Source organism: Clinocottus analis, unplaced genomic scaffold (assembly GCF_023055335.1).
Source record: "Clinocottus analis isolate CAN_PGR_092001 unplaced genomic scaffold, fCliAna1.0.p SCAF_8, whole genome shotgun sequence".
NCBI classification, from domain to species: domain Eukaryota; kingdom Metazoa; phylum Chordata; class Actinopteri; order Perciformes; family Cottidae; genus Clinocottus; species Clinocottus analis.
This window is the reverse complement of record NW_027176240.1, coordinates 13030872-13056320: the sequence shown is the minus strand read 5'-3', so window position 1 is coordinate 13056320 and position 25449 is coordinate 13030872. Positions and strand designations below refer to the sequence as shown.

The 25449-nt window shown below is 41.4% G+C and overlaps 2 protein-coding genes across 4 annotated transcripts; one reads left to right on the top strand and one right to left on the bottom strand.

Moving 5' to 3' along the window:
• The first annotated feature begins 15769 nt into the window (after positions 1 to 15769).
• On the top strand, positions 15770 to 20730 carry erlec1 (endoplasmic reticulum lectin 1). Of its 2 annotated transcripts, none has more exons than XM_068567214.1 (14): positions 15770 to 16038; positions 16147 to 16251; positions 16729 to 16809; positions 16982 to 17059; positions 17162 to 17222; positions 17329 to 17375; positions 17486 to 17709; positions 17857 to 17998; positions 18081 to 18242; positions 18327 to 18386; positions 19021 to 19145; positions 19238 to 19315; positions 19451 to 19526; positions 19926 to 20730. In XM_068567214.1, the coding sequence occupies exons 1-14, from the start codon at positions 15901 to 15903 to the stop codon at positions 19995 to 19997; spliced, it is 1449 nt and encodes a 482-aa protein (XP_068423315.1). In that variant the 5' UTR covers positions 15770 to 15900; the 3' UTR covers positions 19998 to 20730. The 2 variants fall into 2 exon arrangements, with proteins under 2 accessions (XP_068423315.1, XP_068423314.1); XM_068567213.1 differs by having other exon boundaries at positions 17159 to 17222.
• Positions 20731 to 21711: 981 nt separating this feature from the next.
• Positions 21712 to 25005, bottom strand: gpr75 (G protein-coupled receptor 75). 2 transcript variants are annotated; one of them, XM_068567212.1, is made up of 3 exons: positions 24517 to 25005; positions 22266 to 24054; positions 21712 to 22000 (listed from the first exon to the last, which is right to left on the bottom strand). In XM_068567212.1, exon 2 carries the CDS (start codon positions 23923 to 23925, stop codon positions 22282 to 22284), a length of 1644 nt encoding a protein of 547 aa, XP_068423313.1. In that variant the 5' UTR covers positions 23926 to 24054; positions 24517 to 25005; the 3' UTR covers positions 21712 to 22000; positions 22266 to 22281. The 2 variants fall into 2 exon arrangements, with proteins under 2 accessions (XP_068423313.1, XP_068423312.1); XM_068567211.1 differs by having other exon boundaries at positions 21712 to 24054.
• Positions 25006 to 25449: the final 444 nt, after the last annotated feature.

Below are 25449 nucleotides of genomic sequence, written 5' to 3'. Positions count from 1 at the left end.
GGTTGTGGCAAAAAGAGAAAGTCAATATTAAAAAAACTATTTAGTCCAACAGAAAAGGGTACTAGTTTTTGAACACAGGAGAACAGAAACAATGTGACATGTACATACATAGTAGTACAGTCTGCAATCTGCAAGCTGTGTGCACAACATATTTCAATACTCTGTTTTTAACCCTGAAACACATCCTGATTTGTGGCTACATTATGAATTATGTTTGTTGCTAGGGTCTGAATTATCTTCCTCTTCATCAATGGACTCCCGCCTGCATTATCACCTTAAATTGGCGCAAATTGTGTAAGTTGCCATTTTGTATTCTCTTTTGTTCAGGTTTTTAGACATGACATCAACTATTAAAGTCACAAAGAAAACTGCACACGGTACACGGTCAGAAATAAGAAAAATACTACAACGACTTAATGTCGGTACATTGTACATTATAGAGTATGTGTGTATAATGATGGGTGAATCACAAGCTAAAAGTATCCACTCAGCAGGTCATCTGTCACGGTTGCTGACAGTACCAGCTGGCCCATCCTGGCTGCCAGGGGTACAGGCAGGTTGAGGGTGGGCCTCCCACAACCATGGTTCTCTTTTATATACCAGGGGCTGGAAACACAGCCAAGCATCAAGTTGTGGTGTGCCGTCCTACAGAAACAACAGCACAATTGATCCAAAAAAACAACAGAAGGGAAGGTGGAGCAGATTGCCCATGCAGCCATTCATGTCCAGCATATTACTGCAGGTCCCGAGTTCAAAGTGGGTCAAGGATGAAATATCAGAATTACTGAGGCTACGAGATCAAAGGTGTACAAGTGTGTGCTTCAATGTGTGCGTGCGTGTATTAGCGAGTGAAGGTATTTTGTGGTCAGTAAAAATGATGAAAGTGCAGAGATAATACAAAATTGAAAGCCTCCTGGACATTACTGGCAGGCAGAAGACAGGTAGGTTAAACTGGTTCATCGGTAAATATGTCCTAAAATAGTCTCTGCTATCAGTATGTTTACGCCGCCATGTAAAAAAAAGGAGTGCTGGACTTACACAAAATTCACTGTTTAAGGAAGAAACAGCACTGCAAAAAAGGAATTTCAAGAAAGTAAAAAAAAAGCCTTGTATCAAGAAAATAAGTTGTTTTTTTCCCAAAAAGATATTAATCTTGTCAAGCTTGTTTTGGTGAGAAAAAATATCTAATTTTAAGAAAGTATGCCTTACTTTTTCTTAATAATAATAATAATAATAATAATAATTTTAAGCAAGAATGAATGAGTATAAAAACGTTTTTCAATAAAAGCCAGTGCAGTGACAAGATTATTTGCCTTATTTTAAGAGTAAGACCATTTGCACAACTTACCAATTAAAGAATGCCATGAACAAGAACAATTCAATTTTTTTAAATTATTATTATTATTTTTCATTGCAAGGCAGAACCTGCTGCTTCATATCTAACATATTAAGATGACAGCAGACTAGTCTATACAACACACAACATAATACAGATAACCATGCAGAATGAAAACTGCATGGCCCATAAACAAAACAAAATGAAAAATGGCCAAAATGGTGTGACTCTTGACTCAATTGCATCCTGAAACACAAAAGACCATGCAGTATCCTGCAGCATCGGCATCTGAGTGCTAATTGATTGTTCATCTGTTTTATAGGGGCGACTGTGCCTCACTGGTTAGCATGCTTGTCTTTCATCAGACAATCAGTGGTTCGATTCCCGGCTCCACTAGTCCATGTCATTGTGTCCTTGAGCAAGACACTTAACCCCTAAAGGTTCCCTGTTGCCGTGTATCAAGCAAAAATGTAAGTCACTTTGGATAAAATTGTCAGCTAGATGTAATGTGGAAGAATTTGGGTAATTTAAGATTTTCTGTCTAGTTTAAAGTCTATTTTTAGTCCTTCAGAGCCACAAATTTTAGGCTTATTTTAAGAAATCTTGTCAAGCAAAAAAAGTTTAGCCAATTGGCAGATTTTTTTGCTTCTTTGTGAAAGGGATGTTTTTGCAGTGAGGTCAAAGAGAAGAAAACAATTACAAAATGAAAATACATTACAAACCAACGTAATGTTACCGGCAGGTGACCTGTACAGACATGTGACAAGAAACTGAGATTTAACAGTGGACGAGGCTGTTTTGTTTAATTAACAAACAAAAGAATGAAGCTCAGCAGCCGCTAGCTTAGCATAGCATCAAGACTAGAAGCAAGTGGAAACAGCTAGCCAGGCTTTCTATAAAGGGTTTTTTTTTCATTATTATTATTATTGAGGTCGTATTGCAAAACTCCAGTTTGTTTTAAATATATATGGTTTGTTTAGTTGTAGGTTGAAAGAGAGATGATATTGGTTACTGTGAGCGTGTTCATCACAAGTCATGTGACACTGGTCAGTGAAATAGGGTCTACGCAAAGACATAATTAAAGTGTCTTTATTGTTTAATTTTTAATGTCATTTAAACCAATTTTAACATCTTTTCATTGAGGACCATAGTCATCTTTTGAACATCTTTTCAATGGGAAAAACCTGGAGAGTTTATCCTTCAGCGCCTCAGTGTACGGCGCTGATTGCTGGATAACGGTGCTAACAAAGCTCGTAAGTTAAAGCATACAACCTGTCCTTAAAACTCAAGGCTCTAGCATTATATTTGACACATAGACACTTTGCTCTTGGAAATATTCTTTCATCACATTTAACCAACTATGTTATCGCAGTAGGCTCATCTGTTTAACAGGCCTATGAGCAAAAAACTAAATGAAGTCTCATTGTAATGAGTCAAGAAGGTTAACCTAAAATCCTTTCAAGTCAAAATCACACCTTGAAAGCAGAAGTCACAGCAAAATCCAACACCATGAAGGAGGGCAAGATTAAGTGTATCTAAAAGTAATGCTCTAATTTTTCAGGATAATTACCCCGCCGTGAGACACTTTCTGGAAGATTTAAGGGCGACAATTAACTTTCTGATATAATGACTCCCTTCATTGGCTTTAGTATCTGAGGATTCTCTCAATCGATCATTTTAAGAAATAGAATAATCGTGTCAAGCACTTTCTAGGTAAAACCACCGGCAATTGAACTGGGTGAGCTGATTGGGGAGGCTGGAGTTTATTTTGGCAGCGTACCTTTGCATCAGCACTGAGGGTGAGAAGCCAAGCAGTCAGCTGTGAGGGGAGCCCAGGTAAAAACTGCAGATGCATCATTAATTTATCCCAGTTTACATTGTGGCAGAGAGTTCAAAGCTTGCTTTTTTTGTTTCTCTGTGTGTGTCCTCAGTTTTCCCTTTGGCCCTGATCAGCCTGGCCTTTTGGATACCGGAGGCAGGTAGAGTAGCAGGTCAGGACAGAAGAGAAAGCAGCATGGATCCTGCCATTCACACGGGGCCCAGAAGACAGAGTGGCCAGGCCCTGCAGGACCAACTGGCAGATGGCTGCCTCAGGATAATGACCAGGTGACATCTGCAGAGTGAACAAGCCATCAGGCTAACAGACTCACCTTGACCCACCAGGGAAGCCAAGCTGCCCATTCTCAACCTCCTCCTGCTATTCCCTCCGGTTACACCCACAAACCAAGAAGTGTAACAGAAGTTTATTGATTTACTAAGTTTCTCAACTTCCCGAAAAAAGAGGTGTGAGAAAGTCTTTAAAAAAAATTAACAGATTATGTGGGTGTTTGAAGAGAGTTTTCTTTTATTCACTCGGGATTCGGTCGCTGCTTCAATGCCAAAAAACTGGGAGTAAGTTTTTCTCTGAACCATTCTTCTTTCTTTTTTTTTAATATGTGTGTGACTTTAACCAAAACTCATTAACACCTAAATATTTTCATATATATATATATATATATTGTATTATTGTTTCGCTCACACTGTTGCTTTTGACAAGTGATTATGAAAAGGTGAGGTTTGTGGCGTGTCTAGAGACTAACTCGTACACATTGACTGCGTGATGCTGTGCACAAAGGTCATCTTTTGACAGCGCTGAGATCAGGGAAAGGTCAGACTCATTGTGCCATTTGGAAAAGAGGCAGTGTGATACCAACCTGCCAATATATTTTCAGCACATCTTTTTTCATCTGAGTGTTAAGACCACACATTGTTTAACAAATAGTTTACTGTGAGTGCACAAAGACTGGTAAACCAATTAGGGATGCAGTTAGTAACTCTTTGAGGCTAAAGAGAAAAAGGTGCAATTTGAATGAAACTGACAAAGTAGTGTTGCAGCTGCAACACTACATAGAAATGAAACACGCCATTTCTGTGTTTTGTGTTCTGGTGTTGAACAGGAATTAAGTAAGTAAACAAATACATCAGAACAAAATGTAACAGAAGGGAATGTCTTGCATACTAAGCATAAAGATTACTGATTGCTTACATTATTTTGTAACATGCATACAAATACAACAAACTCAAAAGCTTCGACTCTGAATGTTTGTCTGATGTGACTTCTTCCAGACAATCATGCTAGATGGAGGTTACGATGTTGATGAATGTAATTTGCAAACATGGCGGCTTGGCGCTCACTTGAAAAACGGACTCACAGACACATGTCCCATTTAAGTTAAAAATGAAACGGTATATATTTGTTAAATTACACATTTACGCCTATTTGTCCTTTTGATTATGACTCAGGTGCAATAATGTTAAACTTCTGGTACAAGAGTTAAACATTTACCCTTGTGTATGATTTGATTTATAACACTGATGACGTTACCAGCATAATACCTCTGCTATTTAAATCCATGCTCTAATTTACAACAGCAGTAGTGCATGTAAACACTTGGGTGTGTTTTTTAGGGGCCCGTCAGTGATTTGAGGGCCCCAGGCAAATGCCGTCTTGCTTTACTTTTCATGTTTTCTCTAATTGGGAATGTTGGTATTTAGAAGTAGGCCAACCTAAAAAAAACTTTGATTTACTACTAATAATAAAATATCAGTTCTGTCCACAGTCCTGCTTTTGAATGTGTTATTCATGTGAAGAATGAATGAGTCTGTTCAAAATGGTGGCGAACAACGCATCATATTTCATCTGTTATATTGTGGGAGTCAAATCTGAATCTGCAAAGTAACCAGTAACATTTCTTTGTCAGGTAAATGTCGTGCTACTATATGTTTTCTGTAAAATGCTATGCAGGTGAGTTTAATATTTTGTGCTTTGGGAACTTTTTGTAAATTTTGTTGTACAATGAGTAAAAAAAGAAGCAATGCAATACTTTTCATATCTAAACATCATTATAAATCTACAGCTGTTTGGGGCCCTATTAGTTACAGGCCCATGTTGCCTACTTTACCTTACAGTAAAGTTTGCCCCTGGTGTTTTTCCCCGTGAACGAGAGTGTTGGCTTGGGTGTGTGACACTTATCTGTTATGGCAGGGGTATTACTCAGCATCAAAGGAAGTGTGTGAATGAGTGGTTCTCGACAATCTATTTTATTGTTGCTTCTTACATGATCATTCAATATTTCAAAAAAGTTCTAACCTTGAAGAATTCACATTAAACTATTATCTTTACTTGTTTTCTCTCAGTTGTCGTCCATAAGGTTGCTGTTGTTAGTTCTTTACCTGTCAGTTAAGTGCGAGACTGTGTCTTCATACATAAAATGGAGCAATCGACTCACACTTATCTCAGCCAATTAGACCATATATGGTACAAATTGCTGCCAAAGAAATCATGTGACGGCATTCAAATGATGATGGATTGTTGTGTTTCTTTGCATCAATAACACCGGAGTAGCCAGTCGGTTATAAATAACTCAGCAAATGCAATACGTACTTCTCATGGCCAAGAGAAATAACTGTTTAGCAAGGAATGTATCTGGTACCAGCCATGACAGCGAATGGCTAGTAGCTATTGTTGTCATCATGGCAAATTGTGGTCCTGGACACACCTTAAGCGGGAAGTTTCCTTTCTTTGCCCAGTCCATCTAGACCTCTGTTTACTTTGAAATATTTGTGCCATTTACTTTCAAACTGTGAAGAACCACAAAATGACTTTCAATCTCCAAGTCTCCCTCACTCTGTAAGCTCTCCTAGCTTGTGCACACTGCTTAGGATGCATTTTCAAGTAGTTAACCCACTTACTGTTCTTGTTCATAGACAAAACGTACTTTTGGGGATTCAATTTTGTATCCGAGCGTATAGCGTCTTAAAGACTCTGTGAAACGGCTCAAAGTCTCAGACAATGCAAAAACATTTACATAAACATCCATGGTCATCTTTCAGAATGGTCATGGTCAGATGGGATGCTTTAGTTATGAGGAAACTGTAACTGGAGGTTTTTCAGAGCTGAGAGCTTTCTGGGAAGAAGAAAAAAACAGACCATAACCACAAATGATCAGATCCATAAAGTCAAACTTGTATTCTTGTAAACTTTTGCCTTTGGTTAATACTGTATGAATGTAATTGTGGGCTCTGTACCATTATGATGCATTCAGGGACTCCGGCATCTTGTGTCTCCACTGACCCCTCTTTGATACTATAGAAATATAGAAGCTAAGCCAAAGGAAGTATAGCGGGACTAACTCTGGGAATATCTGGAGCCCATCCAGATCCATCGAAATGAAAATACTCTCTCATTAACATCTCTGCAGGGATGTGGAGAGCAGCACTCTGATCCACTGGCATGGTTAACTACATTTCTCTCATGTTTCACCGACTTGTTTTGCTTCCTGGCATCATTTATTAATCTAGAAGCTTCTCACAAGATCTGTTTAGCCAATAACACAGTGTTGTTTTATTTTGACTAAAAGACAACAGGCGCATGAGTGACAACTGTGAACATGAGCAGGATTAAGAGAGTTTTCTCAAATGTGCTTTGAAATGTGAGGAAGCAAAGCGCATGTTCTGACTCTTCAGGCCTGAAGCTGGTAAACACACTCGCCAGTTTGTTGAAGATTATTCAAAACGGCAAAATCAATTGGGACCTTTTGGTGTTTCCATCACGTCAACAAAACATGGTTGTAGAAAAGGGGGGTAATATTATGCTAATAGGTTTGACAAGTGTGCAGAGTTATTGTTAACACTACGATGAACCTTAATTGATTAGACATGCTGTATGGACTTTGAGTCAAAAAGGAAATGTTATGGAAGAAAGTATGGGAAACCTAAGGTGTACAAATTACAAAAGAAATACAGCATGTACAAATTATTCACTTAAATCAATATTGAATGTCATTATGAAAATACACCAGTGGCATTATTGATCTGACGGCTGACACACTTGTGATGTACTTACTCAGAAATACATATATGTATTTTTAGGTGACAGCTCAGGAGATATCTTCATCTCCCTCGAGATATTCAAATGCCAACATTAATTTCACTCTGCTCCCCTTGGAATGATGTTATTATGGTTGGGGAGATGACAGTTGTATCAATTATGCATAAGGTAAGGGTGTGTGGAAGGCTTCTATGCAAATCAAGTTCACCTCATCGATGGCAGTGAAATAAATGAAAATACTAATTTAAAAGTGGGTTCAGGTAAGTTCCAGTCTGTGAACAGCCACAGAGGAAGAGACACCAGAGAAGATTTGACCCATCTCGGGTGGTTCAGTCTCAACTAGCAAATCTTTTGAAATCTCCGAACACTCAATTATTTTTTTTGTTGGGGTATTTGATTCATAAAAACAGACAACAAAATGACTTCTTATCTATTAATTTGTTTTCTTATTTGTATCCTATTAATTATATATGACATCTTTGAGAGTTTGTTGAGAGGATCTCAACTAGAACAGGAATTCTCCCCTTATAGCCATAAACTGATGCACTGAGGTCATACAAGGCGACCCCCACAGTCAACAATGACAAAGCCCTCACTTGACTTATTTTCAATGTTAGGGACTGTGAAGGTTTTTTGGCAGCTGTCTCACTTATAGTGCATGCAATAGCTCAACTGTCTAATGTTACGAGAATATGCCCGCCGTTAGTAGTCACATCTGTGTAGAAGACGCTGTCGTTGTCTTTGAGAGTTGAGTACAATCAGTGTTTTTTGTGATGGCGCCATGCTAATGTAGGTGTGAGACGATGTTTTCATAATTATCAATGTCTGTCAAACCCAAGATGGGAGGCTCACTCACTTGATCTTCGCTGTCCTTTAGTTTCCCTGCCGACCGCAGAGAGGAGGACGTCTTCACTCTGGGCAGTTAAGTCTTGGATGACCAGGTAAGTGACACAGGAAACAGAGCTGGTTTTCTCGACAGTGTGTGAGGGCAGAGTGAGAGCCGTCCTTACACAATGTTCCATATTATGAAACACAGCATCTAATTTAATCCCTCAATTTTTGAAAGGCTGTTGTTGTATTGTGGCTTTGTGTTGGCTGGAGAATAACTCTGCTCTTCAAGACAACTTGCAGCAACATCAGCAGCTCAGTTTAGTCTGCTGATGAATAGAAAAGAAACAATTTACAAAACTCCAGTTGCATTGTCAGAAGAGCAAAACCAGTTTAAGTCAGTTTGAAACTTTTTGCTTGGAATTAAATCAGCACGGGTTTGGCCAATCCCCTTACCAACATAGACACAAAAGATGCCATGTACACCTCTCATTTTGTCATCACTGCACTATGACATAGATGACGGTGTAAAACAACTCTAACGGGTCAAGCTGTCCTGGTGCAAAGTGGAGATGGCTGTGCGTAAACTACGTGGCCCTGTATGAGTGCACCGAACTGTGTGTCAGTTACCTGGTTAGGGAGGGGATATACAGAGATTCCTCTGCTGAGGGCTGGGAGCCTGCATCCTGCGACAGCAGGGCACTTAGGGGAAGACAACTATGCACCTTATACTGAAGGATCTGAGGTATTCAAAAACTCACACAGCATGTGGGACCACAGTCACTGCAGTCTCTGAGGATAGGGCGCTCACGGCCACAACAGGAATACTATCGGGTTGGCTGGCTGTAGTGTCCCCGTCACTTGTGTCATCCATTTGTAGGAGCCAGTCAATTGTCTTTGACACACTGTCCCTTCACAGCAACAGGAACCACTGGGTCCCATTGTCTACTTCTATCAACTGTAGAGCTCGTCTACAAGGCATGGTCACCACCCAGAGGGTGAAAACTCACGGGAATAGGAGGTTTTTATATGAACAACTGTTTCCCTTGATGTCGCAGGACCTCTGATGCTTTACACATTGATTCCAAGCCTCACAGGTGCCTCTTCAAAAACTGTGGACTCCACTTTGTCTGCAATTTTTCTCTTGCCTCTCTCTCCATGATTTGCAAGCAAGACTCTGTCAGCAACAGCGAGGGGTGATCCTTTTTCCTTGCGGTTGTAGTTCTCCGCCTGACGAGTCTGTTCTGTCTGACTGTTCATGTGGGCGATGCGTGCAGCTTCAAACAAGTTATGTTTCAAGCTAGAGACAAACTCATTGTGGTCAATAACAGCCTAAGACATCATCCGGATGTTGCAGTTTAACCAGTTCACTCCTTGGTAGTGAATCAATCTGCTTGACCACCTGAAGTCATTGCAGATGCAAAGATCACCAGTCGGCTTGCCACCAGGACAAGGGAGATGAATTCTCGCTATGAGATTTACAAATTATCCCCAATTCCCCCATTTCATTCAAAGATGACCAAAGCTTGTCGTAAGCGGATTTTGTGGACAAAATCTGTCACCCCACCACAGTCCATTTTGTGCCTCGAAAAAGTGGACTAACACCGCTCAATGGGCCACAGCAGCTTATCCTTTCACTCGAGAAGTTCACAATATAAGAGGTCCACATCCCGCAGGCCCATGAGTGAGGGTGCAAGATATCTCCTCTTCCGATCTTGGTGCAATTAGATGCGATCTGGTTCACGTCAGTCCTGCACAGAAAGACACATCTGCAACCTTTGCATGTGTTTTAATGGTGAGAAGCTTGTCAGTGGGATTTACTATTTTAACTGGAACCCAGTCATCTCCAAAAAAGGAAGTAACAGGTTATCCCACCAAAATCTGTGCAGGCTTTGGACCGAGTTTCGCCGTGCCGATTCTGTTTGGCATGGCACCGCCTTCCCATTTATCCGAGTAGGTGAGCATGGATGCTAAATGGGGCAACTCATCATTTGGAGCACTGTTCACTGGAGACGTGATGTGTTGGCCACTAACAGTTTCTTTCAGCTACGCTACTGTGTAAACCAATGATGGAATTGCTGCCGACAATCATTTCATCAGTTTGGCCACTCTTGTGTCTGTGTGATAACAATGTTATTTATGGTTTATTGTAAAGAGCAAGGCTAGCTCGATCAGGCTACTCAGCTTGTTAATCAATGTTGCATCTCGTTAATCCAACAACTGAAGTGTAAAAACATCAACTTACTCCTTAACAATGCCACGATAGCTGTTTCCACTCGGTGTAGGCTGATAATCAGAAATGATGAACTAGAAGAAATGATCAAATGAACAAGAAATGATCAAAGCATGGTCAATTCTTAAGCTTATTCTAGAGCTTTCAGCAACATTTCTTTGTGTTCCTCTGAAGATGTAGTTTGTTCATTATTATGCCCTGACAATTAAGCAAGCTAAACTCCATCTGCGAAGACTGTGAGATGTTGTTGAAAACTCCAGAATAACCTAGTAAGTGTATCTAAAACTTGTTTCCTCGATAGAAAATATATGATATTTGTAGAATTCAACAGACATCCCATCACTCCCACCTGTGTTGACCATCAGATAAAGAGGAAACAAGAACAGACATGAAGAAAATGTCAAGACATCACAATTCAATGACAAAATAACAGTTATCATAGAAATTCAATAAATCCATTGCGCTATCAATCCATCTACTATAACACACATAGAGTACATATATGTCCACATATAGAGCACACTTGAATTCACATCCATGTTGTGTGTACACATGAGAGACGAGTGTGAGTAGAAACTGTGTATGAGCAGAGAGGCGGGGTTGTAGAGGATGGATGATCTTGTGGGATGTTCTCTCGCTTGTATCCTTCCCTGTTCCTCCATATCCCTTTCTCGCCCTAATCCTCTCACTCGTTGTCTCCAAATCTCTGGAAAAAAGCTCTCTTCTGTCTCTCGCTGCATGTGCTGCACATTCTCACATCAACAGCTCCACCAACAGGTGGAAAAATGCCTATCTCAGGTTTAAGCTTCATCGGTCCAAGGCTCTCTCCACCTTTTCCCCTGACAGTGAAATGCCACAGCGCATATTTTCAAGGTCCATGCTTTAAATTCCCTGTTAACTGAGAGCTGTTTCCATGTGAACTGTTGCGGTGGCGGAAAATAATTTATTGGCATTCAACACACAGCACTGCTGAATCAACAGAGTCACAGGATAAAAGAGTAAGGACACTACACATTTGCACGAAGCTGCTCTCGTCATGATTCACAACATGATATCCAGGTAATGCTCCGTAAATCAGCTCTTCAACAGGATCTATTATACGTTGTATTTTCATACTGCTTTTCATTTTCAGTTCTGCATGAAATCCTTACAATATTAACAACTGTGAGACACAATAAAACATCAGCTCTAAAACATCAGCTCTATGTTTTCGGCACACACACTGACACAATACAACTTCCAAACTCACCCACTGGGAGGCAGAGATGAGGCAATCTGCTCTTGTTTTGTGTGCACACATGATCTGGAAACCTCTCCCAAGCATTTCAACTCAAAAGGAGCCAACTGCTTCAGGCGAGATGTGTTCTGCATTCAATAACAGCTTTATAAGTACTATTCTCAGCACAAGAGGCTGTGTTGGGTTTAGCCAGACATGGCTTAACCCAACACAGCCTCTTGAGTTTCACTCTAAACTCTACTCTATTTTCTAAGAGTTGTAAATGTTCCTTTCAAAGACCTCTGAAATATTTACATTATTGACATTCCTCTGGCGGGCTAGAGAAGGGCTTGGCAGGTTAGGGATACAGTGTATCATTGAATAATACGTTATTTATTTGTAATATTATATATATATATATATATATATATATATATATATATATATATATATATATATATATATATATATATATATATATATATATATATATTAGTTTTTTGTTTTAAACCCCAAAAAACAAAAAGAAAACTATGCGGAAAACCCTCCTTTTATTTTATTTTTATAATTAAGAGAAAATGCAAGAATAGCTTGTTCAATATCAAATATAAATCTCTCCCATGGCTTCCTTTTGCTGGATATATTTAATGTAACTTATTAATTCTACTTGTGTTTTGTCAAGTTACACGTCCAACCCAAATTGTTTTTTTCTCTCGAGGCAACAGCCAAGTGGACCACTTTACAGCCCTCTATGAGGCATTATGACTTTTAAACAGGGGCATTCAGACAATACTCTCAAAATACAATACTTGCTCAAACCGAGCCATAGGAAGAGTATAATACAAGTAAGTTTCCCCCACACCACAGTACTGAAGCAATGCGTGAGAGTTCAAGTGGCTACTTATGCAAAGACTCATTTACATACCATGGATTATTTTTGCTTGACTCGGTTTGAATCCAGCTCGAAGCGGTCTCACAACGAAATGTATTTTATACATTTATTTTTTCATTGATGGCTGTGATGTAGTGAGGGATTTAGCTGGATAAACACCAGTTATTTGTTTGTGAACATGTGACAAATCTGTACAAAGACAACATATGTTTGCTGCATGATTTACCACGTTTCCAACAACACTTAGTTTTACTTCATAGAGTTTAGTTAGATTAAAAGACAGATGACGGACATAATGTGCATTTTAATGAACCAACTTTGTATTTGTTCTCAGTATCCAAGAAATACCTAAACACAGGTACAGTGTGTGTAATGGCGTCGAGCTATATGGCAGGAGGTCAGACTAGCCCCGTTGATGACCTGAGGTGGAAGGACTAGAATTTGACTGGTTAATAAAGGTTATGGCCAACAGGGGGTGTCAGTTAGACAGCAGTCCAGACAAGCTGTTCATTTCAGATGTCAATTGGAAGTAGACAAAGGAATATGTGTGGTTCTGTGACAGAAATAAATGAGAATAATTAGCCTTAACCTCTGGGTGGCAGGACTTTAGTATAGTGTTAATACAAAGCCAGGAAATGAAATAGTAACTAAGGATAATTTTCCGACGTCTCTGTTCAGCCATTGATTTGTAAATATGTAAAGTACATAAGGCATCAGGCCTAATCAGCTGACATTTTCAACAGTATTTATGAGCTACAGAATCCCTCTTTTCTTCATTAAAGGAACACTGTGGCTTAAGGGGGGTTTATTAGTGAAATATAATGACATTATCTAAATAATAGTATTAGTATAGTTTCTGATGCCAGGATCCCCAGTACAAGATATGTATCTTTTTGTATACCAAGCTCACATCCTACATCTATTTCACAGATCCCAAAAAAGATTTTTAGCTTTAAAATACAGAAATTAGAATATTTTTTAGCTGTCATTTGTTAATGAGAATGCATATCTTAATTTCTGTCTGTCTGATGGCTTCTATTGCTTGGTGTAACTGGTGGTAGACTATTTTTATTTATTTAAATTTTTTGTTTTTTGAAAGGTTATTGCCATAAAGGAACGGGCTTCCGTTTACTGTCTGTCCTCGTATAAAAACATAGACATTGAGACTGATTTTGATGTTCTTTTTCTTTTATGCTTTCAGTTTTTTTCCCCACCATAATATAGAAACTGGAACGAGAACATCCTCCGATTGTGTGGATGTACATGTCACCACTGGTTTCTCTCTCTCTCTCTCTCTCTCTCTCTCTCTCTCTCTCTCTCTCTCTCTCTCTCTCTCTCTCTCTCTCTCTCTCTCTCTCTCTCTCTCTCTCTCTCTCTTTCTCTCTCTTTGAATCCTACTTGAAGGACGGACAATACTTTCCTAACCCTAACCCATAAGGCATTGCCCCACATGAGAATAGGTTTAATAATAATGCCTTTGATTTATGCCTTTGAACCCAACTTTTTAAATAAAATTAATAAAGTATATATTCATTCATTCATTCATTTGATCATTTATTCATTCATTCATATATGTGTTCCTTCATTGGTAGTTTTTACATATACAGTACAACAAATCAACTATTTACAATCATAAAACACATTCTGTCCTTAGTCCCTATTCTCAGATGACAAAAAAAACAAAAGACATCACGTTTGATGGAGAAAGATTACAGCTGGACTGTGAACTGAGGTGGGCCGAATTGTGATCGGGCTTTCCTTGCACGTAGCACAGCCTCTCATATTTCATTTGGAGGACGCTATGAGTTTTCAGCAGCTCACATAGTCAGAATTAATGTCTCTGTGTCTCCTCCCTAGATCTGTGTATTCCCGTTGCAGGTGGTGCAGAGCCTTTGTGCTCTCATGCAGTGCATTTCTCTGCTGGCTGAGCCTTAGCTCAGTGTCCCTGATGTTTCTCAGCTGAACGTTTGACTCTGCCAGCGGTTGTAAAGACTGGAGAGATGGTTACAGGCTGTAGAGCCACGGACAGTGTCTGCTTCTCCTTCAGGGTTTCAACCTGCCAGGTCAAAGCTTCCTCGACGCGCTGCTTCTCACACCAGCCTTTTCTTTATAGAGAGCAGATGTGATCAGATCGTCTCCCTGCTGCCACTCTGGGACTCTTGTCGTGTCCTGTTTTAAAGGCAGAGAGCGGAGTTTAGATCTGACTCTGTCATAATCGGTCTATATGATGTGGAATTTAACCCTGATGTCTGCATTCTCCACCCTTAAAGTCTGTATGTTGTGCATCAGACTCTTTGAGCCTGCAGATGCATCTCTCAGCTGGTTACAGAGGATTTCTAGACATTTCACTAAAGCCTGCTGTTCCAAGATCATCTGATCAAAGTGCTTCTGCTCACTTCCGAGGGAAGACCTTAAAAATGTTCTGCCGATCAGGCTCTTTTCCAAAGCCAGAGTCCTCTCAGAGAGTTCCTTTTCTTGGAACTATATCTATTCGAAAACTCTCAAGGATGGAGCCTTTTCCTTCTCAAATGCCTCCCCATGTCTGCTGTAAGGTTCTTAGTCGTCGTGAAGCTGCTTTTGCTCTCATTTAGTGCAACCGCAAGTTCACTTTGCAGCCTTTTGTTGTCAGAGGCAAGTAGTTGGTTCACATGAGTCACATGGTTCAATTCTTCCGTTTCCTTCAACTGCTGGGAGACAGAAGCCTCTTAGTTCTTCTGGAGTGAACAGTTTTTTGTTCGTTGCTCGTTGAGGTCAGAGGCCCACTTCTTCAATTTCTCCTGCGGTTTGGAAGTTTCTGTGTGTTGATGTGAAGGGATTGAAATGTATCTTTTTCCAGACTTTCCCCCTGCTACTCGATGAGGCTGTCCTTCAGCACAATTCAACAGATGATGCATAGCTGATTTTATTTTATTTATGTATTTATTTCATATCTTTAGGAACTTTCCGTTCTTTAAGACCTCTGCTGTGGTTCTTCTCTTCACCTTTAGGGCTTCCTGAACATTTATCCTGTTCTGATAGGTAGAGGAATCTGATTTTTCAGAACCTATGAGAACAGGATAAATGTACAATAAGTATCAACTACGGGTGTTAACATACTCCCATCGACCCAGATTTATTTATTCATTGATAATTATTTGTATTTCCTGTAATAGTCCCCTGATATGTGCTTGCACGACAATACTATAATTATGATGTCTTGCATATGGTAATTATATTGTCTTAACTGTTTTAAAATACTCATAATTCCAGGTTATCTTTCATGCATCGCGTCTTTCTTCAAACGCTAAAAACTCAAATGTAATGCGCACACTTCGCCACCAGAGGGCGCTGCTGGTATTTTCAGCGCAGCGCACAGGCGGAACACGACGTGGCAAGGAAACAGTTCACTTCCGGTATTGTGTGCCGTGTTGACGACTGTCAAACCCCTGACTTCCTCGGACTTTCTAGAATGGTTTAATTCATCCCACGAGCCGCCGTCTGCACGAGGACCGGGCTGCAGCGGGTCAGCAGCCGGACAGGAGGCACAATGGTCGGGCTGCTGGTGGTGCTTCTCGGGGGGTGGCTGGAGGTCTGCTGCGGAGTCTCCGCAAACAGAGGAGGATATCCCTCTTTTACGGACGAAATCCCTTTCAAAATCACCTGGCCAGGCGCTGAATTCTCGTTGGTAAGTCTCCTCCGTTATTATGATTATGTGAGCGTGCAATGTGTTCAGTTAACCTCAGTATTGCATACTGCACGTTACTTTGTATACATGTCTGTCTGTGGATTTCAGCCAGCTACAGGGGGACTTTACAGGGAAGATGATTTTGTTATCATGACTACAACAGAAAAGGAGAAGTACAAATGCCTCCTGCCCTCCCTGACATCTGGAGATGAGGTAAGCATTTTAAAAAAAAATTAAAAAGTTAAGCGGTGAATTTGAATTTCTCTACTCTTAGTTGTAAAGACTAGACCATATCTTTCATTAAATTAGCAGCAGTTTGTGTCATCTTTGACCATCGTTCATATCTATGTTTTCTTTGCAGAAAGGGTTATAGCATGACAATGTTAAATGTTAAACTGTAAATAAAAACACTGCGGCAACAGCAATAACTCTTATCAGATCTGACAGGCTTTAAACACTATATTATCTAAGTGTTTCATTTTGAGGGAGGCAATGAGGGTAAGCAGGTGAAACTGAGACTGAAAAAAAAGGTGAAACTGAGACTGAAAAAAGTTTGCATTTCATGCAGCAAAATTCCACATTGAACAGATGTCGTTTTGTTTATTAGTACTCTTGTGTACACTGGCTCCCATGCCTGCCTTATCTCCCTAACCACGAACGCCATTTGTTGGTTGTCTTTTGTTGACCCAGGATGACGATAAGGACTACGCCGGGCCCAGTCCGGGTGAACTGCTGGAGCCGCTATTCAAACGAAGCAGCTGCTCCTACAGAGTGAGACTTCTCACGCTGAACTTATGTTTTAATCTCATGAGACTAAAACTGCTCAGATAGAGCATGATCAGAGCATAAAGAAACATGTGACGCCATTGTTTGTCTGCTTTTCCTAAGGGCGTTTTGTCAACGGAAATAACTAAACATGTTCTCTGTTTGGCAACGTTTTCAGATCGAGTCATACTGGACATATGAAGTATGCCATGGAAAGCATATAAGACAGTACCATGAAGAGAAGGAGACGGGCCAGGTCAGTGCTTGTGGGGGTAAAATATTTTTCAGATGGCATGAATGAGTAGCCAGCACATAGTGCACCATGTACTGAAGGTAATCATGCGTGTTTCCCCAGAAGATTAGTGTTCAAGAGTACTTCCTGGGGAATATGGCACAGAAAAGCCAGTCAGCCGAAACAGGTGAGTTCATCTGTAAATGCAATTTAATGGTATTTTTATTTTAAAATGTTTAAAGTGTTATTTAGGCTTTCTCATTGTGCTAAAGCTGAATTGTCATTTTTTTCAGATACTGTTGAAGAGGCAGACAATGTCAAATCAGCAGCTGAAATGGAAGTAGGTATATTAATGAAACAACCATATTTGCCTGGTTGCCTTTGCCTGGCTCTCAATACTCACATTTTGTATCTTTTACTGTTTCCTTCACTCTGTCCACTGGTGTCCAGGTGCCCACTAAGAACATAGAAGGTCAGCTGACTCCCTTCTTCTCGTTGGAGATGGGAAACGGGACCCCTTGTGGGCTGAAACTGAACGAGGCTCGCTCGACGTCGGTGCTGTACGTCTGTCATCCAGAGGCCAAGCATGAAATCTTGTCCATCGCTGAGATCACGACCTGTGAATATGAGGTGGTGGTGTTGACACCGCTGCTCTGCGCACACCCAAAATACAGGTAGATCTGTCGAAAAATGTAAATATTGTCCTCAAAGGAATACGCTTTCGTAGCAGAAGTGTGTGTGTTTAACCTGTTTGTCAGGGTTCTACTGAAATGCATTTTCCTTATCAAACAGCTTCTGAACTCAACAATGATTCCTTGCAGGTTCAAGTCCTCCCCGGTGAACGCCATCTTCTGCCAGGCTCTGGCAGATTCTCCTTTGCGGCCTCTGCGGCTCAGCCAGCTGGATAAGGAGCAAGAGGAGCAGCTTAAACCGCCTTTTAGCGCCACTTCTGGGACCAGAGAGGTGAGACATTAAAGGACAAGAGTAGGAGGGGAGTGCGCGTGCCGACGACGCCTGGCTCATGTATGTCTTTGACGTGTTACAGGAAGAGAAGCCACCGGTAAGAGAGGAGGCTTTCACCTCCACTCACAAACCCATGACGGTTGGAGGGCAATCTCAGGTCACCGTCGGCACCACTCACATCTCTCGTTTGACGGACGATCAGCTGATCAAGGAGTTCCTTAGTGGCTCGTACTGTCTGCATGGGGTGAGGCATGTTCCATCAGTATGCCCTGAAGAGAGTTTTAATATACAACCCGGTGACGTATAGCCCTCTTAATGTGTGTTACAGGGCGTGGGATGGTGGAAATATGAATTCTGTTACGGCAAGCATGTTCATCAGTACCATGAGGTAAAGGTTTCTACTTGCTGGTGTGTCTGTGTGGAAGCAAATCTACTTATAGTATCAATTTAATATGTTGCATTTTGTATTGCTGTCGTCTGCAACTAAAACATATTTTCATTAATTGTCAGCATATTAATTATTTGGTCTATAAAATAAAAAAGGTTTCCCAAAGAGCAAGGGGCTGTCTGCAAAATACTTATTTCGTTGAACAAAAAACCCAAACCTATGCAGATTATTACATAACCCAAAGACATGTAGCAAATTCTCACAATTGATGAATTAGAATTAGGTAACTTTTGCCATATCTGCTTGAAAACTGATCAGTTTGTAGCGCAGGACCTCTCTTACACTGTTACGAGTAGGCTTCGGGCTCCAGGCAGCAGAGAACTTTTGTAGAGTAACTTCTAATCTGTCAATTTTTGTGAAGCTACCTTAACAGTTAGGGTTTTTTCCTGACTAGCCCCGGCTAACTCCTACGCTACAAGTTCTTAAAATAGGTGGTGATTAATTTCCTGCTAATTGACGGGAGTAATAATTCAACTTGACTTCAACACTGTGAAAGTTAGTTAATAGGTTTTATTTTAGTTCAGGATGTGAGATTGTTTGGTACAGTGATTTAACATGATCCTCTGTGCACCAGGATAAAGAGCAGGGAAAGAACACTGTGGTGGTCGGGAACTGGAACGCCATGGAGCACAGCGAGTGGGCCAAGAAGAACGTCGCCCGATCCTACCAGCTCAAAGACGATGGCGTGCAGAAAGTCAAGTAGGCCATTCACACTTTGAAGCCTAACCTGGATGCAAAGTAAACTATGGTTGTAGTTGATTTCACATATCAATTCTTCTTCTTCATGACAGGTTGGTTTCTCACTTTTATGGTCACGGGGATGTGTGTGATCTGACAGGGAAGCCCAGACAGGTCCTTGTCAAGCTCAAGTGAGTGAACAGTCGTGGGCGGGCGAGGAACCGAAGCGCCGGCTCAGTGTCACTGCCGTGGGTCAACACATGAGTAAGACAATCCCCGATGCTTCCCAGTTGAGTCACTTATCTTGTTTCTCTTCTCTCTGTCAGATGTAAGGAGTCTGAGTCTCCCCATGCTGTCACTGTCTATATGCTGGAGCCTCAGACCTGTCAGTACATCCTTGGGGTAAGTTCTCTCGTAACCAGCCACAGTCACTGCAGAAGAGATCTTGTGTTTTTACATTTGATTTATTTTGATTGTTTGAGTTATTCTGCTTCTCCCCATTAAAAAAAAAACAAAAAAACATTCAACTTCAATTATTCTGGTAAAAATTAGAAAATGAGGGCTAAAACTTAGAATCAGCTGATTTTACAGCAAGTTTACAAACCACAAAAGATATCTCTCGACAACACTATCAGCTCTTGATAGGGTATCGACCTATTAACCGTCTTTTTTCTGCTTCGAACTATTATATCAGCCATTGACACTCTCCAGTACTAATATCGAACATACTGGGTGTGTGCAGATAGGAGGTCAGCAAGATGATTCGAGATGATTGACATCTGTTTTCTTCCCCTCCCCTAGGTTGAGTCCCCGGTCATATGCCGGATTCTTGACACTGCCGATGAACAAGGACTTCTATCAATCTCCAGCTAAATTCACAAAGATCATGACGGCAACAGGACATGAATCACAAGGAGAGGAGAGATGCACTTGAAGAGAGGACATTTATCATAAAGCAAAAGCATGTTTGGTGGAGGAAGAAAGATGCCCATGACACTGCGCTGAAAGCTCAAATCAAAGTTCACCTTGAGGCTGGACTTCACTTAACCTGTAGGAGCACAGCCTCAGACCATGTCCTGATATTTGCAATAGGCAATGCTACATCCAGCAGGCCGGCTCAGACTTTGTGATGACACAGTGAATTGGTGCAGACGCCTCACTCCACAAGGCAGTGGGTTTACTGCCTGTACTCCATATCGATGCTTCACTTTCTGTTGATTAGTTGCAAACAAATGAATTATGAATCAAGGGATTTGTTAACATCAGGGGAATCACATTATTCATGGTTTTATTTTCTTTCAGGTTTGTTTTTGATATGAAATAATTAGCTGCTTGACTGGCACTTTGTACTTGTAGATAGGGGAGAAACAAAGTGTGTTTTTTTTTTTGCCGCAGTGAGAATGTGTGTTTTGTTTATTTACAGGATGAGTGAGTGTAACTTATGAATTAGTCAATGCTTTGGAGTAGCAACAAAAAATGAATGGTTGATTAAAATTTCCTTTAAGTTTAATGTCTGGTTTTATGTCGATGGACACTGGAATCCCGATCAATGCTGTATCAGAGGGATACAAGCATACAAGAATAAAACAACATTATGGAATCTCAATTATAGTCTTTCATTACCGAACAGGAGGAAAAACAACATTTGACTTAACGGAGAGATATCAGGACATTATGGGTTTATATGTCTTCTTATTATGTGTATGGTTGTCTGATTAGTTGTCATTGCATCTTCAAAAGTACGATTTTCATTTGGTGTTTTTCTTATTTATTAGGTGACCAAATTTTCTATATATGGAATTTGAATTAACCCTTAGAAGCATGTGAAAAATAACTAACTTCCCTTCTGGAAAGAACCAAGTATTTGGATTTTCCATGGGAATATATTGTAGTAAGTTGCCATGGACAGTTATGGCCACCAGGGGGTGTTGATGCTGAGCATATGCCATTTTTTTCCACTGGACGTGTAAATAACTCACAATTTAAGGTACATTTTACACTGAGGTGTAGAACAGTAGCCACTGCAGCAATTTGTATTCCTAATCTGTTATTTTTAAAAAATAATGGACATGAATATATTAGAAGATAATGCAGCATCAGCTGTGAGACAAAACATCAATTCAAATAATTGTGTTGCTCTGGGTTATCATCCTTATGTAGAAGATAACCCAAATATGTTGCTTTTATGTTAATCACATGAGAACAATGACAAGTCCTCAACCCCAGCAGACATGAGGCCCAATATACTGCCAATCAACCAGCTTTACAGAAATGGATTTAGCCACCAGGGCTGCACGTAACAATCATTTGTATTATTGGATAATCTGCATTACTTTCTACATTTGTTTTCTCTCAAACAATATCAGGAAATGTGGGAAAATGCTCATTATATTTAGAAGAGCCAAAAGTCATGTCTTCAAAATGCTTTTGTCCGATCGACAGCTAATCAAAGATGCGCACATTTGAAAAACTGGAACCAGCAAAAACAAAATTAATTATCAAAATAAAGTCAATTTCTGTGAATCAACTAATTAATTATTTAGGCTCGAGATAAAAAAAAAATAAACAACTGAAAACTGAGATCCACTGTTCTTGCCAAACATTTATTGTGTTGAAAAGTGTATGAGGTTCACAAATACAGTTCTCTTAAGAAGCAAAAGTTCATCAAACAGCAACCACATGCCCATCGACAGCCACGTGTGGGCCTGTGCAGGGATTCACAGCAGCCCGACACTTCAGCAGCGTATATCAGAGCTCAGCAACTTGAGCCACAGAGGAAACAGCAGTGATCTTGCAACTGCAGTCTTTGGCTGCAATGAAAACCTACAGAGTATGGCACATGCGTGGGGCAGGAGCAGATCAATGTGAAAATGCATCTGTAAAGGAAAAATAAGTCAATAAGAGTAAAGGACTTTTGGATAAGACACTTTCATAACAAATCTATTGCTTGTTTTTTACTTTCACGGCAAGGCTTATAATACTGGATCTTTAATTTTTTTCAAATCAAGAAAACTAAACTTGTGTTTCCATTGTAGAAGAGAACAAAAACTGAATACAGATTCCAAATACATAAAATGGGCTGTTTTTGTGTTCCTCTTTTGATTCACATTTGATTTAAAGCCATGGAGAGATTGTACACACCTTTTCTAATCTTCTATTAGACTGAGGGAATGGGAATCTGGTGCACCGAGGTGCTTTCAAAGTCTTGCAGTGCGTCTTGGTGAGTGTGGTAGTGCATGGCTACGTACGACTTGGCAAAGGCAAACGTCTGAGAGCTGACGGGCTGCAGGCTGGTCGGGGAGCTGGGTCCTGCAGAGGGGCTGCTGTTGTATATACTATAGTAGGGCTCAATGCGGGTGTTGATAGGTGTAGAGGTACTCGGGGGCCGAGGCTTGCGCCCACCTGTGGCCCTTGGACTACCGGCACAATCCCTGGAGTGACTGGGGCCGCAAGCCTGGTCAACCAGCCTCCTCTGCGGCTTGGGTGACAGTACATAGGCCGAGTTGGTCTCATGATGGGAGGATTTATTGCGATTGACTTCCAGGCTGCCCTTCCCCATCGCATGCAACCGAGTCTTTTGCTTGCAACAGAGAAAGCCCAGTGCCGCCCACTGAATACACCAGAGTACACGACGGCGGAGGCCTGCACTGTTGCGCGAGTACACAAAGGGATTGATGCCGGACTTGAGAAAAATGAGCACAAAGCCGCACAGTTCAAACTGGTAATGTGCAAAGCTGCTCTCTGGTGACAAAACATCCTGTGCCAGTGAAACTCCCATTGGCAAGCAGCAAAGCAGCACAGAGAACACTATGACCACACAGGTGACAACTGCCTTAGAGTCTTTGGCTGTGGCCAAGTTGACTGTAGACACCAGCTGACAACAGGTGGCCCCTTGAGCGGCCCCTGGAACCAGAGGCTGGCTGGTCTTGTTGACATAAGAGTGTGTCTGAACCTTCTGCACTTTGTGGTAAGTCTGGTTACGGTACAGAGACGGGTCTTGGACAGCACACTGCATGCTCTCAAAGCCGGCTGCAATGAGAGGCGGTGGGGGTGGAGGGCATGTGGCATCTACGGTGATGACGGGACATTTCCTCACTTGTGCGTTCTTCCTCAGCGTCTGAGCAATCATCAGATAGGACACCGACACCACAGCCACACAAAAGGCAAAATCCGCCAGGTAGACGTACAACACTACCCTGGCCTGTCCACCTCCAAGGCCAAAGTGGGGCAAGCAGGGCCCATCTCTACGTGGATACGCTCGCATGGTGAGGAGGGCAGCCATGGTGAAGCTCGACGTCCACAGCAGGGCAGTGAGGGCCAGCGTGCAGGGGAAGGAGGCGGTGCGGTTGGGCTGCTGCCCCAAAACCATGCGCAGTCGATGCAAAGCGATGACAGCGACCGTCTCCAGGGACATGATGATGAAGCCCGAGCTGGTCAAGTGGAAGGCGAAACAGAAGCTCTTCGACACGCCGTCCCCTCCACCTGCGTCCAGGAAGAGCACCAGCGCAAACATGGGAGCAGTCACGCAACAAATGAACAAGTCGCAGAAGGACAAGTTGAGGATCATGAAGTCAAAGTTGGTGCGGAACTTGCGAAACACCGGGTCAAAAAAGGAAAGGAACACTACAAGGTTGCCATAAGAGCCGAGGCAGAAAATGAAGATGAGGAGGAGAGAGCAAAAGGTCAAGGTAGCAGTGTGGATCACAGCCCAACTGGATGGGGTGTGTGTGCCCAGAGTGCCATTGAAGTTCTGCTGTCTTGGCACATCCACCAGGTCTGATGGTGTAACAGAGGTGTTCATTGTATTATTAACAATTTATAAGGATCCCACAGTCATCAATGTCAGCATTGTTCCTCTTTGCGGAAAAAGTACATGATGATCACAGAAGCTGCTGCTGCTTGCGCCATTGCTGCCACCTTTGGGGGAGTGCTACAAAAGGATACAAATGATATATTAGCTATATATTATGCAAGTGGATTACATTTGATTCATTCATGATCAACACATTTAACACACTCATGATTGCTGAAAGGGAGCCATTCACAGTTATTTTACCATGGACAGCAAATAGGTACATTTCTTAATGAGCTGTGATACACAAGGGTACATGTGAGACACACACTACAGCGGGCTATTAACCATGCACCTCTGCATTTGGCCAATTATACCTTACACCACCCATCCCATCCCCTCCACCTCCTTCCAAGACACACACGCACACACACGCACACACACACACACACACACACACGCACACGCACACACACACGCACACACACACACAGCGTCTGCTTAAACAGTGGAAATATGTGTATCAATGGATTCCGAATGCATCTAGATTTTAAGTTGCATGTCTTTGATCAATCAATACGATGAGAAAATATAACCTACCATCTCTAATCAATCGTGCGTCCATCATCAACATCATTTGATACAGCCCATCTTGATTTTAAAGCAATACGATAGTAAGTGAACGCACCGCGGCTCCGGGTGGAAAAAAAACGACAGATCATCCAAAAAAAAGCGGCCAGTTGACAAACAATTAAATAAAATACGTTTTCTTAAATGTCTGTTTTTTAAAGCGCGCTTACAGCACAGACATATGATCGCGTATTCGTTTTCTCGGCGATGTATCCATCCTTACACCGGAGCGACAGCCACAGGACGTGCGCTGCAACACGAGTATGGAGTCACTGCCTACGTATCTGGGCACAGGCACCGCATCCAGGTAGTCCGTCTGGAGATGCTCTCTCCTCTCCCCCATCGAGGACAACACAACGGCGAGAAACGTTTTTCAGTTTTACTCCAGGGTCACGCGTTTTGAATGAAAAGGCTGTTACGCCATATGCTGGCTCCAGATCAGCCCGTGGCCCCCCTCTCCCTCCCCGCGGTGCTGTAGAAACATGGTGGCCCGACAGTATTTACAATGGTTATATTACGGGGTACGGTTACACCTATTGTCACATATTCAAATAGAGGCTTCATTCTCTATAAAAACACAGAAATAATGTATTTTTTTTTTAAATTTAATTTCCCGCTTTTCACTGCCGTCCTTGGGAACAGCAGTTTAACAACGTCGTTGCTAGGCGACACGCACAGTGATGATGGAGCACGGAGGTCCAATATGGCGCCCAACTCGCCTATCATAGGGTCTGAGTTACTGAAGAAATATATTCACCATTTTGACAGTCACATTGTTTCCTGTAGCTACATCTCCAGTGTAACATCATTTTAAGTTTTTGTTTTGCAAGTAATGTTTACTAAATATAATGGTGCATTTGAAATGGATGTATTTACTACATAATATTATTCAGACTACAGCAA

Coding starts and splice junctions, on each gene's coding strand:
- gpr75 (XM_068567211.1), bottom strand. CDS start 23,925: ATGAACACCTCTGTTACACCATCAGACCTGGTGGATGTGCCAAGACAG.
- erlec1 (XM_068567213.1), top strand. CDS start 15,901: ATGGTCGGGCTGCTGGTGGTGCTTCTCGGGGGGTGGCTGGAGGTCTGC. Junction 17,376..17,485: donor AATCAGCAGCTGAAATGGAA/GTAGGTATATTA, acceptor ACTGGTGTCCAG/GTGCCCACTAAGAACATAGA. Junction 18,243..18,326: donor GCTCGTACTGTCTGCATGGG/GTGAGGCATGTT, acceptor TGTGTGTTACAG/GGCGTGGGATGGTGGAAATA.